Source organism: Cibotium barometz, chromosome 25 (genome assembly GCF_041138505.1).
Source record: "Cibotium barometz isolate CiBa-2024 chromosome 25, ASM4113850v1, whole genome shotgun sequence".
NCBI classification, from domain to species: domain Eukaryota; kingdom Viridiplantae; phylum Streptophyta; class Polypodiopsida; order Cyatheales; family Cibotiaceae; genus Cibotium; species Cibotium barometz.
The window spans coordinates 38390249-38404415 of record NC_141070.1 but is presented as its reverse complement, the minus strand read 5'-3'; the positions used below and the strand labels follow the sequence as shown (position 1 = coordinate 38404415).

The 14167-nt window shown below is 45.8% G+C and overlaps 3 protein-coding genes across 4 annotated transcripts in view; all 3 read right to left on the bottom strand.

Annotated features, from left to right (window-relative positions):
• Positions 1 to 490: 490 nt before the first annotated feature.
• The window catches only part of LOC147624542 (DExH-box ATP-dependent RNA helicase DExH18, mitochondrial-like), a 59639-nt gene continuing 45962 nt past the window's right edge, over positions 491 to 14167 (bottom strand). The window contains exons 2-3 of the mRNA XM_086819560.1: positions 635 to 791; positions 491 to 553 (exon numbers count right to left, since the gene is read on the bottom strand). Of these exons, the coding sequence (XP_086675686.1) occupies positions 745 to 791 (47 nt within the window). The 3' untranslated portion in view covers positions 491 to 553; positions 635 to 744. The remainder of the gene's footprint in view (positions 554 to 634; positions 792 to 14167) is intronic.
• On the bottom strand, positions 3150 to 4710 carry LOC147624544 (pyrophosphate-energized vacuolar membrane proton pump-like). 2 transcript variants are annotated; one of them, XM_086819987.1, is made up of 3 exons: positions 3950 to 4710; positions 3589 to 3742; positions 3150 to 3503 (listed from the first exon to the last, which is right to left on the bottom strand). In XM_086819987.1, exons 1-3 carry the CDS (start codon positions 3964 to 3966, stop codon positions 3429 to 3431), a joined length of 246 nt encoding a protein of 81 aa, XP_086676113.1. In that variant the 5' UTR covers positions 3967 to 4710; the 3' UTR covers positions 3150 to 3428. The 2 variants fall into 2 exon arrangements, with proteins under 2 accessions (XP_086676113.1, XP_086676112.1); XM_086819986.1 differs by having other exon boundaries at positions 3150 to 3498.
• LOC147624543 (uncharacterized) lies at positions 4897 to 9401 on the bottom strand. Its single transcript, XM_086820024.1, has 5 exons — positions 9391 to 9401; positions 9266 to 9342; positions 6602 to 6703; positions 6373 to 6452; positions 4897 to 6246 (listed from the first exon to the last, which is right to left on the bottom strand). Exons 1-5 carry the CDS (start codon positions 9399 to 9401, stop codon positions 4897 to 4899), a joined length of 1620 nt encoding a protein of 539 aa, XP_086676150.1.

Sequence of the window (14167 nt, the reverse complement as noted above, 5' to 3'; positions counted from 1 at the left end):
CGTGAGAAGTTCGAAGCTTTTCGCAAAGCTTTGGGCTTGCTCCCCTATGTGGACTGATCTACTTCGGGCATGGCACTCCCCTATACATGAGTGCCAGCTCTCGTTCACACCATCACTCCCAGGGGGGATTTGTTGCCATATATATATAGGCATTGATGTGTGTGAACACACTTAGGACCGCCGGGGCACTTTTTCCCTCTTTAGGAGGTTTTTTCCCCCGGCTTGTATATACGCCCATCCTTCTAGAGCTAACTTATCTTTTATACATTGATACAATCTAATACACTTCTTCTTCTCCAAGCTTTGTGTACTTTCCTGCAACCCTAATTCCAACAGGCTAGTCTCTGAAAAGCACGTAACATAACTAAAGTAGAGACATACTTGCAAATAAACAAGACGCTTGAAACAAAATCACGTGTATTTTTGTTCAACTATTTAGTTCAAAAAGTCATTACCTTGTACAAAATATATATGACAAAATAGGGGCTGGTAGGTCGTCCTCCTCATCGTCCCCGCATTGCTCTTCCTCATCTTCTAGATCTTCTTGGTCTCCCTTCACATCCATGCATCAAAAATGAATACACACCCTGCATCAATGTAAGCACAAATACACTAATATCATTTAGTTACTCACCTCTTCGTTGGGAAGGGCCCCTATTGCTTAAGTCCATTGATCCTATGTGATGACCCCGATATCTAGAAAATGATTCCAAGCATCTCCACGGTTCCTACGGTAATTGACCTCTACTTTACATGGCTCTTTACGTGGCTCGACAATCCACAATTTTCTCCTACATATAAGAGACATAAATTTTAGATAAAAGGTAAGAGTTTTTTAGTGGAGTGTACTTACGAATCTATCTTTCCAGGCATCCTTCCTAGTTGACCCCCAATGTCCTACTCCCTGTTGGAGTTTCACTTGATGCGCTGAGGAATGTTGGGGAAATACGAACACTCACTTCATGCAATGCATGGAGCCATTCTCTTTCATGTACCCTCCTTGGAGGGCCATGATTTTTGGCATCTTGTGCCCTTGTATTCTTGCAAATGTAAGACCTCTTGCTCTTGACCAATCTTATGCAATGGATTTGGATCCAATCACCTGAAAAATGATGGTTCTTTGGATTGGGGAAGCACTCGTGTAGAGTCTGGCAGAGATGTAGTTGAGGTCCCTGTGCCTCTGGTCATCAAAGTTGATGAGACAGTTTTTGTATGTACTATTACATAACTACTTCAACTGGGTATCCACAAGGGTATCCTTCTGCATCCATAATAGGCTCCCCTGTGTATTGTGAGACACAATAGTAAAGGCCCTCCTCATTGGCCTTGACATCGACCTCTGGCTCACAAGTATGGTCAAAGCACGGGATGTAACCACACGAGACTCGCCCGCCACTATGTTGACGGTGTGGCGCGTCCCTGGAGCCTATGGACTTGCCACTATGTCGGTGGATTGACTCATGACGCTCTTGTGATGGTGTGTGTGCGTGGGTGTATGTGTGATGAGAAGATTGAAAACTGCTGAGAGGATTGGATGACTGTCAAGTGTACTTGCTGTCTGTGGCATGTGAGAAACAAAACGCAGAGAGAGAAGCTATATAAACTCTGCTATATACACGAAGATCCGAATACAGAAAAGAGTGTGGGGGGCAAGGGTGGTATTTATACCACCCTACAGTGCTGGTTGGCCAGCCCTATCATGCTAGTCACATCGGTGTGGAGAACTTCCTTTTGTGCTTGTTTCCCTGCTTGTTTATGGTCTTGGTTTTGGAAGAGACCATGCTAGTCACATCGGTGTGGAGAACTTCCTTTTGTGCTTGTTTCCCTGCTTGTTTATGGTCTTGGTTTTGGAAGAGACCATGGTATTATCATAAATACGTGCAAAGTGAATGGTCTCGTCCAAAGTTTTGTACTTGTTATTTTTGACCTGTAAACGGTACGAGTCTCGTAATCCTGCTATGAAGAAACCCAAAAGAGTAGTAGAATCCATCTTTGTAGCTTTCATGTGCAAGTCTCTAAATTTCTGGAGGTAGACCTCATAAGTGAGGTTCTGTTAGGTCGTGGTCAAACTAGCAAACTGAGCAATAATGCCATAGTCATCCTCCTTGAAAACTTTTTTAAACTACGCCCAAGTTGTCGGTTTAGGTATGAGTTCTTTCCACCGAAGTAAAGCCTTGCCCGAGAGGAAACCTGCTGCTAACTGAATCTTTTTATCACTGCCATATGGATAAAACTAGAAGTGGACCTGCCACTTATGTAGCCATGTGTCCACAATCTCCTTGGTACGTTGCTTTTGCTCGCCCCCGAACTGCTTCGGAGTGATGTTGGGGCCTAAAGCAGATGCCAAGGTATCCATGCTCGAGAGGGTAGACAGAGTAGTGGTCAATAAAGAGATGGAATTTTGCAAAGTCTGCATCTACACGGCGATATGTGCCTGATGCTCCACGAAAGAAGCCTCGACAGTGACTTTAAACTCCTGAAAATCAGATTTTGTCACGAAATCTTCGAAAAGATCGCCATGACGGCCTCAGGAGCCGGCAAGTCTTCGTGTTCGGGAGCGGGCTCCATCTTTGATTGTTGGGTTGACATTCCGGAAGAGGAGAGGCGAGGAGCAACTAAGTGTTCGAGAAACAAAAGCTCCCAAAAACCAAGAGAGATCCCATGCATAAAAGTCTCTAGAAGTTCACAGGGTCCCGGCTGCCAAGAAAACAGAGAACGAGAGGCGGCAAGAAGGTTGCTCAAGAAATCCTGTTCGGAAACGCACATTGGGTTTTTGTTCCTTGTGCAAGCCGACGTTGCCAAGCGGAGGCAGGCCGGAAATTTGACTCCCTATGCTAGGCATCATAAAAATTTTAATGACACCTTAGCAACCTATACTGGGCATCAAATGACGCCTTCGGGAACCTAGACGGGCTTCGAGTCACTTTCGATTACGTACACAATTCTCGATTCTAAATTTGAGCTATCAAAAAAAGAATATGTAAAGAGAACTACTCGGTAGATTTGTTTATGAGCCCACCAAAATGAGAAGACAATATTTCAATGCTCGACACACTAACTGTTCTAATTGCTAACAAACCCGATAGCCATGCTTGAGACTACGTGCCTTGAATTAATGTGCCAACAATGTAAATAATGGACTGCAGATAACTATATCAATGCACGCATTGAATTTCTTTCATTGCTTAGTAGCATACATTATGTGGCACATCCATTCCTGCTAAAGGGGAATGGAAAGGTGTTGGTATTATGAGCAACGATGCCTAAGCATGAACATAACAACTACAATGGACAGAATTGTATTAGAGTTCAAGAGCAGAAGCATCGAATTTGAAAGTTTTGTGCCTTTAAATCCATGATGAACTTAGCCACCATTTTCCAGTAATACAAATTTCATCTCGCACCTGTTTAGAGATGAAACAAGGAATTTAGCACGAGCGTGTAACAACCTCGAGCAAGGAGAGATGCATCCAGCAAGACGATAAGGTAGTCAGGCAGCTGAGCTGCACCAGCCAGCAGAGAAGCAGTTGTAAGGCCATTAGTTGAGAAGGTCAGTTACCACCAAAGAAGACAGCCAGTTTCACACACCTTTCCAATAGCAGCTGCTGTGTTTCCTGCAGCATCCAGGGCATCAGTTCGCTCACGATTTTCGTGGCTCATTCCTGCCATTTCCGCGATGCCATCGACATTATCATTAATAGGTCCATAGGCCCAAAAAACACCAGCACAACAGCCCTCAAACCTGCAAAAAACAAATGTGTCGAAATCCAGCAAATTAGTGAAAATCTTGCCAAGCTTTTCATTATATGAAAATATTGAGTCTGAGCCAAGAAGTCACTAGAACAACAGATTGGCTGAAGCAATTACTTTTTCCAAGATGTTTTCAATGCTGTCCAACAAATCATCAAACCATCAACAACTAAAATACGAATTGCAAAGACTAGCATACTTATGCAAAATGATCATAATCCATCACATACTCTCCTTGCTTTCATATCTTTCCACATGTCATGAACACATGCCCAATCCACATCATTGACATCTGGTCCAAGAAGTGAAATTCTCATCAATGCCTCAAGAGTCTTTACATCTAAACATTGGCGTTGATATGTCTTAATGACATTTTGCTTAGAGAATCCTCGCTCACATGAAACTGATGAGGCTGGTATCACCAACATGATTTGCCAGAGCTTCATCATGTTTGGATACGTGTTTTGCCATTCCATATTGGTAGAAAAGACACGCCAAGCATCCATCATATTCATACCCTCACAACCATAATACAACACATCTGTAAATGACAATAACTCATTCTTGCAAGCCTGCTTATCCACAAGAAACCCTCCAAATCTGTTCAACAATTCATCAAGCCATTTGGTTACCTTCTCCTCCCTTTCTGAAGTATCACGCGGCCTTTTTGCATCACGAGGGTAATATTGTGGGCTAAACAACTTCACAGCATTGAACAAAAATACATCTGGAAATCTTTCATTTATGCAATCAATGACCTTTTTCACAAAACTCTTCGCAAGATCAACACAAGTCATTACATCACCTGCAAAGGGATCTAAGGGAATCCCTTTTTTATCCTTGCCTGGAATTCTCCCATAAGAAAGCGCATGTGCATATATTTTTCCCTCCTCATTTACATGTTGCAAAATTCCACTTTTGGTGTCAGACATGAACTTCTTGAGGTACAGACTACCTTTTCCAAACTCTTGCAGCAAAAACTTTCTCCTCAATGAAGCTATACATACATCAATGCATGTACAAATGGAAGACACGTCAACAATATCTGCCTGGAATTGCTGGCTCAACATGTTCATGTCATGCAAAACATCGGCAGGCATGTGAATGCAAAAAAGAACCTTATATGTTTTCAGCTTTGCATACCAATCAGGTTGCAGGCATCAGCTGTGTCAATCTAATCATGACATTACCTCTTGCTAACCATCTTACATCATGTATTTGAAGCACCTCAAGAGCTTGCAGATTCATCTCCTTAAGCAAATCTTGAAACTCCGAATGTCGTATGGTAGAAGCAGCTATCCAAGAATAAACCTTGTTAGCAACCTTATCAATATATGAAAGACAACGAAAATGTTTTGCTGCATCTGCAACAGCAAGAGCTTCCCTATGTGCAATACAATGAATGCTTGTAAGATGGGGAATATAACGCTTCAACTTTGCTACCAAACCTTCATTACAACCAAGCATGGAGCTATCGCCATCAGTAGCAATGCCCACCATGCGATGCTTCTCAAGTCCAAATTCAGCCAACACTTTACTCAATTCATCATACTTGGTTTGTGCACAACCATCAGATACAGGAAGCAGACGTGCAAACTCTATTTTGCTCAATCCCTTTCCATTCAATGGTATAAAGAAAAAATATACAATCAAATGTTTCTCCATACCTCTGTCTGTTGATTCATCTAGTGTAACACCATAAAAAGGACTCTGTAGCAATTCAGCAAGATGACGATTTTTTATGTATTCAGAAATGCAAAACATGAAGTCTTTTCCGACTACTCTATTTGTGTAAGAAGAGTAGTCGTTTCGTTTAGGCATGCTTTCCAAACCCAAGGCATAAGCAAGGTCGCATAGTTTCTCATACTTCCTCAAGGCCAGGTCTTCTCTTGCATTGAAGTATGCAAGTTTCATAACTGTTATTACTCTAGAGGTATTTCTACATGTCATCACTTCCATGTGTGCAGGCAATTGTACGCCGCTCTCACTACGAAATCGTGATGCAGCCCATGCATGTTCTTTAGACTTTCTATGCTTTCTAATTGCACTCAACATAATCGTCTTACAGCCATTACCTCTACCCCAAGGACCTTTTAGTTTGTACTGCTCACACCAAAGGCATTTCATAAACTCCTGTCTACCACGGACTATGTGCTTAAGAAAAGCATACTTACGTGTCCACTCTTGCCGAAACTTACGTATTGAACCTTTCTTCTCTGTTTGTGTTGCTTTGCTCTCTTCTGTGCCTATCGAAGTCGCATTGAGAGCTTCATTTTGAGTGCTTTCTCCCAAAATCTCCAAATCTATACCAAGCTCATCCTCAAACTCCTCTACTTCTGGATCATCATACTCGTCATCATCCTCAGAGTCTCCACTGGAACCAAATAGCTCCTCCATGACTTCTTCGGTTACCGTTTTCTTTTTCGGTCTCTCTACATTCATAATGTTATTCACTCTCTTGTTGCCAAAGAATTGTACAAGAGAAGGTTGAAACACCTGCAAATATTTTAACATTGTACATTAATGACCAACATAAAACCCAAATACTAATGATTAGCACAACAGCATATCAAATTCAATCAACACAACTTGTCAACTAAAACTAATAGCATGTCAACTTACCTTTTCACATTTGCTGCTATTAGCCATGCCCTTGGATGTTGAGGGTGCACCAAAAGTAGTAGACACAAATATATTGGGAACTGCAAACAAGTAAGATGAGCCATCAATTTGTCTTTGTCTCTCTATCTCTCCACGCATACACATACACACTGTAAAATATAAATAGCAAATGTAAATTTTCACACCTTAAAATTCAAATGCCAAATAGGCCAGCCGCCAATGTGAGAACCTGCGGTCCTGCACTGTGCAGTCTCTGGAGCCTGGAAGGGAGCCTGAAACGGACAATCTAGGGACTCAGGGAGCGATTCAATTTGTGCAGGTGTAGCTTCCTCTACAGAGTGCAAAATCGAAAAAGCAAACAAAACAAACCAAAATAAAAAACTGGACATAAACCGCTTTTAACGTGCGAAATTCTGAGAAAGGGAGGCATTAAACTGCAAAAATGTTCAAAAATCATGTCACAACTTAGAAGAGACCTTGAGGCTTGGAGTTGAATCAGGATTCAGTCCACTGCAGGCTTGAGCAGCGTCCGACGTCCAGTCAATAAGCAGCAACAATAAAGGCTCGGCTCGGCTCGTGAGTCGTAGCCCGGCCGCTTGGGTGGTGCACTGGTGTGACGCTCGATTAAGCTGGTGGACAGTGGACTAGTTTCGTCAACCACTCGTGACTCCAGACTTCGATTCATTCAAAAGCGATGCTGAGAAAAACAGTGCGAACAAGCGCAGCAGTCTGCAGATGTTAGAGTTAACAACACAAAGGATTTCTATGCACTGTACAGATTAAATGCAGAAACAGCCACAGCAGAAAATTAACAGAGAAGTAACGCGCATAGAAAAATGCCTGCCCAGTGCCTCATCCAAACCTTAATCTACACTTCAGTGCCTTTCCTACCGCGCGATACCCCTCGCGTATTCTTCTTCTGCGCCTGCTTTCTCCCCAGTGCAAGTGCAGGATTATTGGAAGGTTGAACCCTAAACCGGTCGATCTCAATTTGGAAGGTTGAACCCTAAACCGGTCGATCCCGGCTTGTTTGTGTCCGCCCAACTGTAATGGCCGCCCAAGCATAGTTTGTAATGATAGTCCCTTGATGCCCGCCGCTCATAAATAACATTCTATAGCAATTCAAATAAAACTTTTGATATTTTTTTTTTGCTATATTTTGATACATATATGCTAATAAAGAGCCTCACTAACTTTATAGTGTTCAATCCAAAGAAGCCTCCATGATTAAGTAATAGATGAGATTATCTGTCTTCTCTTCTATTGTGAAATTTATGCATTTTCTCTTTCGTGGAAAGATATCCTTATGTGTGAAGGTATGACTAAACAAAACCTTTTACAAGACTTCTTTGCTCTTTCCAAATCCTCAAGCTAGTGCTCATGCAAATGTTTAGGAACAAGGTTCAAGCAACAAGGTCCTATTTGCTTTTCTACGCATAGGCAAAATACCACATATTAATGCTAACCTTGAAAATTTTCTAGCTCTTAGCCTTGCCCTTAGAACAATCTTGTACCAAACACTTCAAAAGAAGTCAAGAGTGGCGAAGCTCTACCCAGATATAGCAAATTTTCATCTTGGAGGATGCAAAATCCAACCCCACTATACACCATTGCCACTAACCCCACATGCATTGTATTTGTCTTGGCTTGTGTAGAAAGATCATCTTGTATGCTTGCATGTGAATTATGGTTAAAACCCACATTGTTTTATGAATCTACAATTTTACATGACTTGTAAAAAAACTCTAGACCAAGGCTTATATTTTTGAAGCTTTAAAAACATGTTTGTGCCTTTCCTCTATATGTAGATCCTTAAAATAAGCAATGTATTCTTCTTCCTTGTGGAGATAATGGTTTTTTTTATTTTACACTAAGTGCACATACGTGCTAGTGATCGCGTATGCACACCCATGCATGCATGTACCTCTACCAAAGGTTCTCTTTCTTTGTCATCTTAATGGATGACCATAGTATAGGTATGGTCACACACACACACACACACACACACACACACACATATATGGGCATGCACACCTAATAAACATTTAGCATAGGATGGTATTCATATAATGATGGTATGCACAACTAATAATAAACACACAAATAGCATATGATGATATTCACAATGTGTATACATTAGACTTTATTTCATCCTTATCACATAAAATGATCCAAGTTGGTGGTATGTTTTTCATGTCTCTAAAGGAGCTTGATTACATGCTTTTAAGCAACGCGCAGTTTTTGGAAAATCTTAAGATGTATTATAAACATATTTATGTGATTATTATGTATATGTTATATACCCTTGACCCCTAAGGGTCAAAAATAGGGTGTCATTTGACACCTTAGCTTCTATTTAAAGATTTCACTTTGACACCTTTTCGTTAATCTACAGGCGTATTTTGACACCCAAATTGGCTCTTGAAGCCCAAATTGGGAGTCAAATTTCAGGCCTGAGCGGAGGTGTTTTGAGCCCAAGCGGGATTTAAAAAGCGGGCAACCTATATGCGCTTTTGTTTTTTGTTTTTTGTTTTTTTGTTTTTTTGTTTTTTTAACTACGCTGGTTGTGTTTTTCACAGCCACACTGGAAGCGTGTAAAGTGCTAAAAAAAACGGGGGGCTTAAAAAAGCGCTGCACCCGACCACCTGTGAACAGCAACACACACACAGTCGACAAGGCTTCTCTCTCTCTCACACACACACACAGTCGACAAGGCTTCTTCCACTCGGTTGTCCCTTACTACCCACTTCTTGACCACAACACTCTCTCTCTTTTTTTCCCACAATGCATACAAGGAAAACACTATGAAAACTGAAAAAAAAACACTAAACCTAAAAAACAACGGTGCAGCTGAACTTATACCTCTTTTTGACCTCTTTCTTTTCCTACCTACCAACTTGCTCGCTCTCCGAGGCTCGATTTGATACCATTGTCAAATCCCTAGAGAAATCCTGAAACAAGACCCGTAACCTGCAAAACAAAGTCATAAACCATGAAGGGGGTGCAGGTTTGACTCACCATCCAACCATGATGGCCGTGGGCTAAGCCCACAAGACCTAGCTGTCCCCACCGAGCCACGAGCTGAGCTAACTAGCTAGACGTACCGACCACTCTCTACTCCATGACGTCCCATACCACCACGGAGCTACCCTCGCGGGCCTCGAGATTGCTGCTTTGCCGGCCTCGGTTGCATGAAGCAAGTGCACGTCTGCACTAGATCCAGGCTCCCAACCACAGAGCTCTCGCATAGCCTCGCAAGACTCTGACTAACTGACTGACTCGGGCCATCCTTTTATAGACTCTTGGCCGATCACCGGGCACCCACACATGGGCGCCTGCCCATCAGTCCATCCCTAGCCCAACTCACCAATCAGCTTGCCTAGCTCCCAACTACCCCAAACCTCGAAGCTACTCTTGTGTGCGTGCTGCACACGGTAGATGCACTCTGTGCACATGACAATCAGGCAATAAGAAAGATTCTACGCCCAAGAAGACTCCTGAGGAAAAAGCTAAGGAGGGTATCACTGGAGGTTACCGATGTCATGTGCAAGACATGCACAGGTATACCTCAAAAGCTAGTCCTAAAGAGGCAACAAGATAAAGACTGACTAGAACCATCAATTTGGAGCATTGTTTGCTATTTTGGCATAGGGGTTTGACCAATAGTGGACATGGATGCTGTCGGGGCCAGCACCCAGAAGAGGAGTAGATCATGTCGGCAGCATATGATTTATTTTATCCAAGAGCTCACCAACCAGCAGGGCAGCAGTCGGCCAGTTCACTTGGTCATCACAAGGCTTATAAATAGCAATAGTGCTCATCGTTTTCTTCATTCAGTCTTGATTTGGGGCTGAGTCATAGAACTAGGTTTTGTTTAGGTATTTTACTACCCTTTCAAGGCAACCTATGGCTGTGGGATTTGCACTAAGTTTCACGGTAAAAAGTCCGCCAAGGCATCTACTTCCACAGTAGCGACCGTAGCATCCCCATCGACACCTCCGACATGAGGCAAAAGGTTTTGGATGTATCACCTGTCAAAAGGTAAAATTTGATAGGCAAAAGGCACCAGGTTTGCTTCAGCCATTGCCTATTCCCATGCAGCCATGGGAAAGTATTACAATGGATTTCATTATGGACTTGCCACGGACCCAATAGGGTAATGATGCAATTTGGACAATTGTGGACAGGTTTAGCAAGCAAGCTCATTTCTTGTGGACAGGTTTAGCAAGCAATTTGGACAATTGTGGACAGGTTTAGCAAGCAAGCTCATTTCTTGCCGGTCAAAAAGACCATCAAAGCGCGCTCGTTGAAGCTCCCACTCCCCCCCTGCTCGCGCTGCTGCCTGCACGCCCTCCCCCCTTCCCCCCCCGCCTACCTTTGTTTCTGCCGCCCTCGCGCTTGCCCCCCCCCGCCTGGTTCTCTTGCGCCCCCCGCCCGAGCGCTGTAGCGCCCTCCCCCTGCCCTTCTCCATCGCGCCCCCCCTCCCTTCTTCAGCGCCCCGCCCCCCTCTGCCACCAGTCTCCGCCCTCTCACCCTTTCGCGTTGCTTCCGCCCCCCCGGGGTTTTTTTTCTTCGCCGCCGCCTTACCCCCCCTTCTTTCTGTTTTTTCCGTCCCCTGGGGTTTTTTTTGCCTTTCGCCATTTGTGTGCAACTTGGCTCTTGCAGGACTCTCCGCATTCACTCCGCCTTCGACATAGCTTCAGACTCTGATGGAGGCTCCTCCCGCCCCACCTCAGAGGGACTCTTCCGCAGCCCCCTCGCCCGCCCCTGAGGATACCCCCATGACGTGTTCTCTTTCGCCAGAAGAGGAAGCGAGCCTCGCCGCATAGGTGGAACGCCTCTAGGCACATTCCACCATCTGCCGTATAGTCGGCACTTGCCCCAGCAGAGGGGATCGTCGGGGCAGGGAGGGACTAATCTATCACGGATTGACCGCTTCTATGTGGGCGACAGGTTAGGGGAGCGAGGGGGCTCCGTTGGCATTCTCGCTGGCACCTCTTTTTCAGACCATGCGCCAGTTATTTTGACACTTGAGGAGAGGACATGCGAGACCAACTTGCAGTTAAGGATCCCAGAGAGGGTACTTACAGATCCTAGTCTTGCTGAGGACATTGAGAGGATTTGGCATGACAGCTAGAGCTCAGACCAGGATGCAGCAGGCCAGTGTGCCTAGGGACTCATCGAGCTCAGCTCTTTTTTGCACGCTGCAGCCTTGACACGGCTGGGAGAGACTCGCGAGCACGAGCGTCGGTTGAGACGTAGCCTTGCTTCGCTTCAGCGCCTTCAGGAGCAGCAGCCTACATGTGAGTGGGTGGTGTCCCAGCAGCAGCTGAGCCAGGCACGCCAGGAGGTTAGAGAGGCAGAGGAGCAGAGACATGAGTTCTACTATCGTCGCCAGGCCTCCCAGTGGACGCAGAGCGATTGGGGAGTTTTTTGAGATTACTGGACCCCGCCATGCTCAAGCAAGAGTCCGCCAGCTCAGGAGGCAGGACGGATCGGTCACTGATCCCGGGGAGATCAGAGCCATTGCCACTGAGTTCTATAGAGACCTGCTTTCAGCGGAGCCAGCCACTGAGACTCGGGATGCTTGCAGACAGATTGTGTGGGCCCATGTGCAGAGAGGAGGGTCATAGATCGTATGCACACAGTTCTGGGTGAGCCTCTTTCAGAGGTTGAGCTTGCTGAGGCCTTGAGGGTCCTTCCTCGCCATAGTTGCCCTGGGGAGGACGGATTGATGCCTGCCTTTTTTATGCGCTATTGGGACCTTTTGGGGCCAGGCGCACGGGCTTTCAGTATGTTTTGGACACTGGGGTGATGCCACATAGCTTTTCAGAGGGCTTGATCTTTCTTATCCCCAAGGGGGAGGGAGTATCAGATGATATTCGGCATTGGAGACCTATTATGATTCTCAATACTGTCTACAAGGTCTTAGCAAAGGCCTTGAGTTTGAGGATCCATGGGGGAGTTGATTCATGCTACCTAGACAGGATTCGTCAAGGAGTGCAGTATCCTTGACAACATTTTCACCTTCTGGGAGGCAACGGCTCGAGCTAGATTTCTCGGTGAGGAGGACCTGGTTGTGATGCTTCTCGATTTTGAGAAGGCATATGATAGAGTCGATTGGGGTTTCTTAGAGGGCACTATGCTTCGCTTGGGCTTTGAGCCAGTTTGGATTCGAGGAGTATTCCACAGCTCGCAGCCAGGTGCGCTGATTGGTAGGAGGACGGGGGCCGAGTTTTGAGTTGACCAGATCAGTCCGTCGGGGGTGTCCTCTTGCCCCGTTTCTTTTTCTCTTCTTTGCTGAGGCTATGAGCATGTATCTGACGGCGGCAGAGGAGGTTGGTTTGAGAGGACTCCAGCTCCAAGTCCGGGAGGAGGACCTACTCGATGCTGAGTTTGCTGATGACACGGGTTTATTTTTTGCATGGCCAGGAGGCCAATCAAAAGCGAGCAAAGCAGTTGCTTCAGGTGCCGCTTCGGGAGCATTGATCAATTGGCGCAAAACAGTGGCCTTTTGGATAAGTAGCGCTCCCACTCCGGCCTTTTGGATCAGTAGTGCTCCCACTCCGGCATGGAGCCCAGACCCGGGTTTTAGATGGATTCCTCCTGGCACAACAGTGCGGTATTTGGGATGCCAGATTGGACTAGATTTGTCACCTGAGTAGCAGATTGCCCCGCTTCTTATGAGCATCTGGAAGAAGCTTTTGTATTGGAGTACAGCTCGACTATCCTTGGCTGGGAGGGTGGTGGTGGCAAATCAGGTGCTTTTAGTGACCATGTGGTACATCACGTGATCAGGAACTTTCTTTGGTCTGGGCGGGATGGTCAGCCAGCCCGGGCTAAGGTTGCTTGGGTAGTTATTACACTTCCGTTGGCCCAAGGGGGCTTGGGCATTATAGATCCAGTTGATCAGAGTAGAGCCTTATTGGGGAAGCTTATTGTTCGGGGGCTGCTTCCAGGCGCGCGCTGAGCCTTGGAAAGAGCTTCTTTTTCAGCGGTTGCAGGCTCGGGCTCCCCCAGGAGGGGGCACTTGGGCACCAGAGATACGATGGATCTTCATAGAGATGAGGAGGACAGGCCTCAGTAGAAAATGGGAGGACAGATTTGCCTTGAGCATCCTGCGAGCTTGGGAGTTGCTGAGACCGGGACTCTCTCAGAGACCTCCTTCTTGTGATGAGGAGCGGGCCAGACAGCCGCTCATCTGGAGCCCAGCGGTACGCACAGAGCAGGGTCATATGCTGGGTTCTCGGCCTCGTCTAGCTTGGGGACCATTAGTGGCAGGCCCAGCACGTAGTTTTGGAGACTCGCAGGACTTCTACGGTCTCCCAGAGGAGATCCAGGTGGAGAGGCTGAGTCACTTCAGAGGGGGGCTGATTATGAGGGATGACATTCAGGAGGCACTCACACAGGAGTGGTTCACGCCTTTCGAGCCAGTGGCCCCACGGTGGATGGGAGCCTTTACACAGTTGGAGATCCTGATTGCTGTCACAGCTTGCACTGAGGATGGTAGATGCCTCTACTATGAGATCTAGGATGAGGGCAGACTTCAGAGAGTGGAGGCGGAGTCGCCTTTGGTTGCAGAGTGCATCTTTCAGAGGATACGGGTAGTGGTCGCCGCTTCCCAGAAGTGGCATATTGATCCAGACCCTGCAGATGTGGACTCTGATTGACGCATATGGGCATATGCAGTGCACCCCTTGGCCCGGCTCCAAGTGGGACCTTGGCGAGTACGAGTGGCATGATCCTTATGCATCCCCCGAGGCCACTGACATCACCTTTTTCCAGTACACTGTTC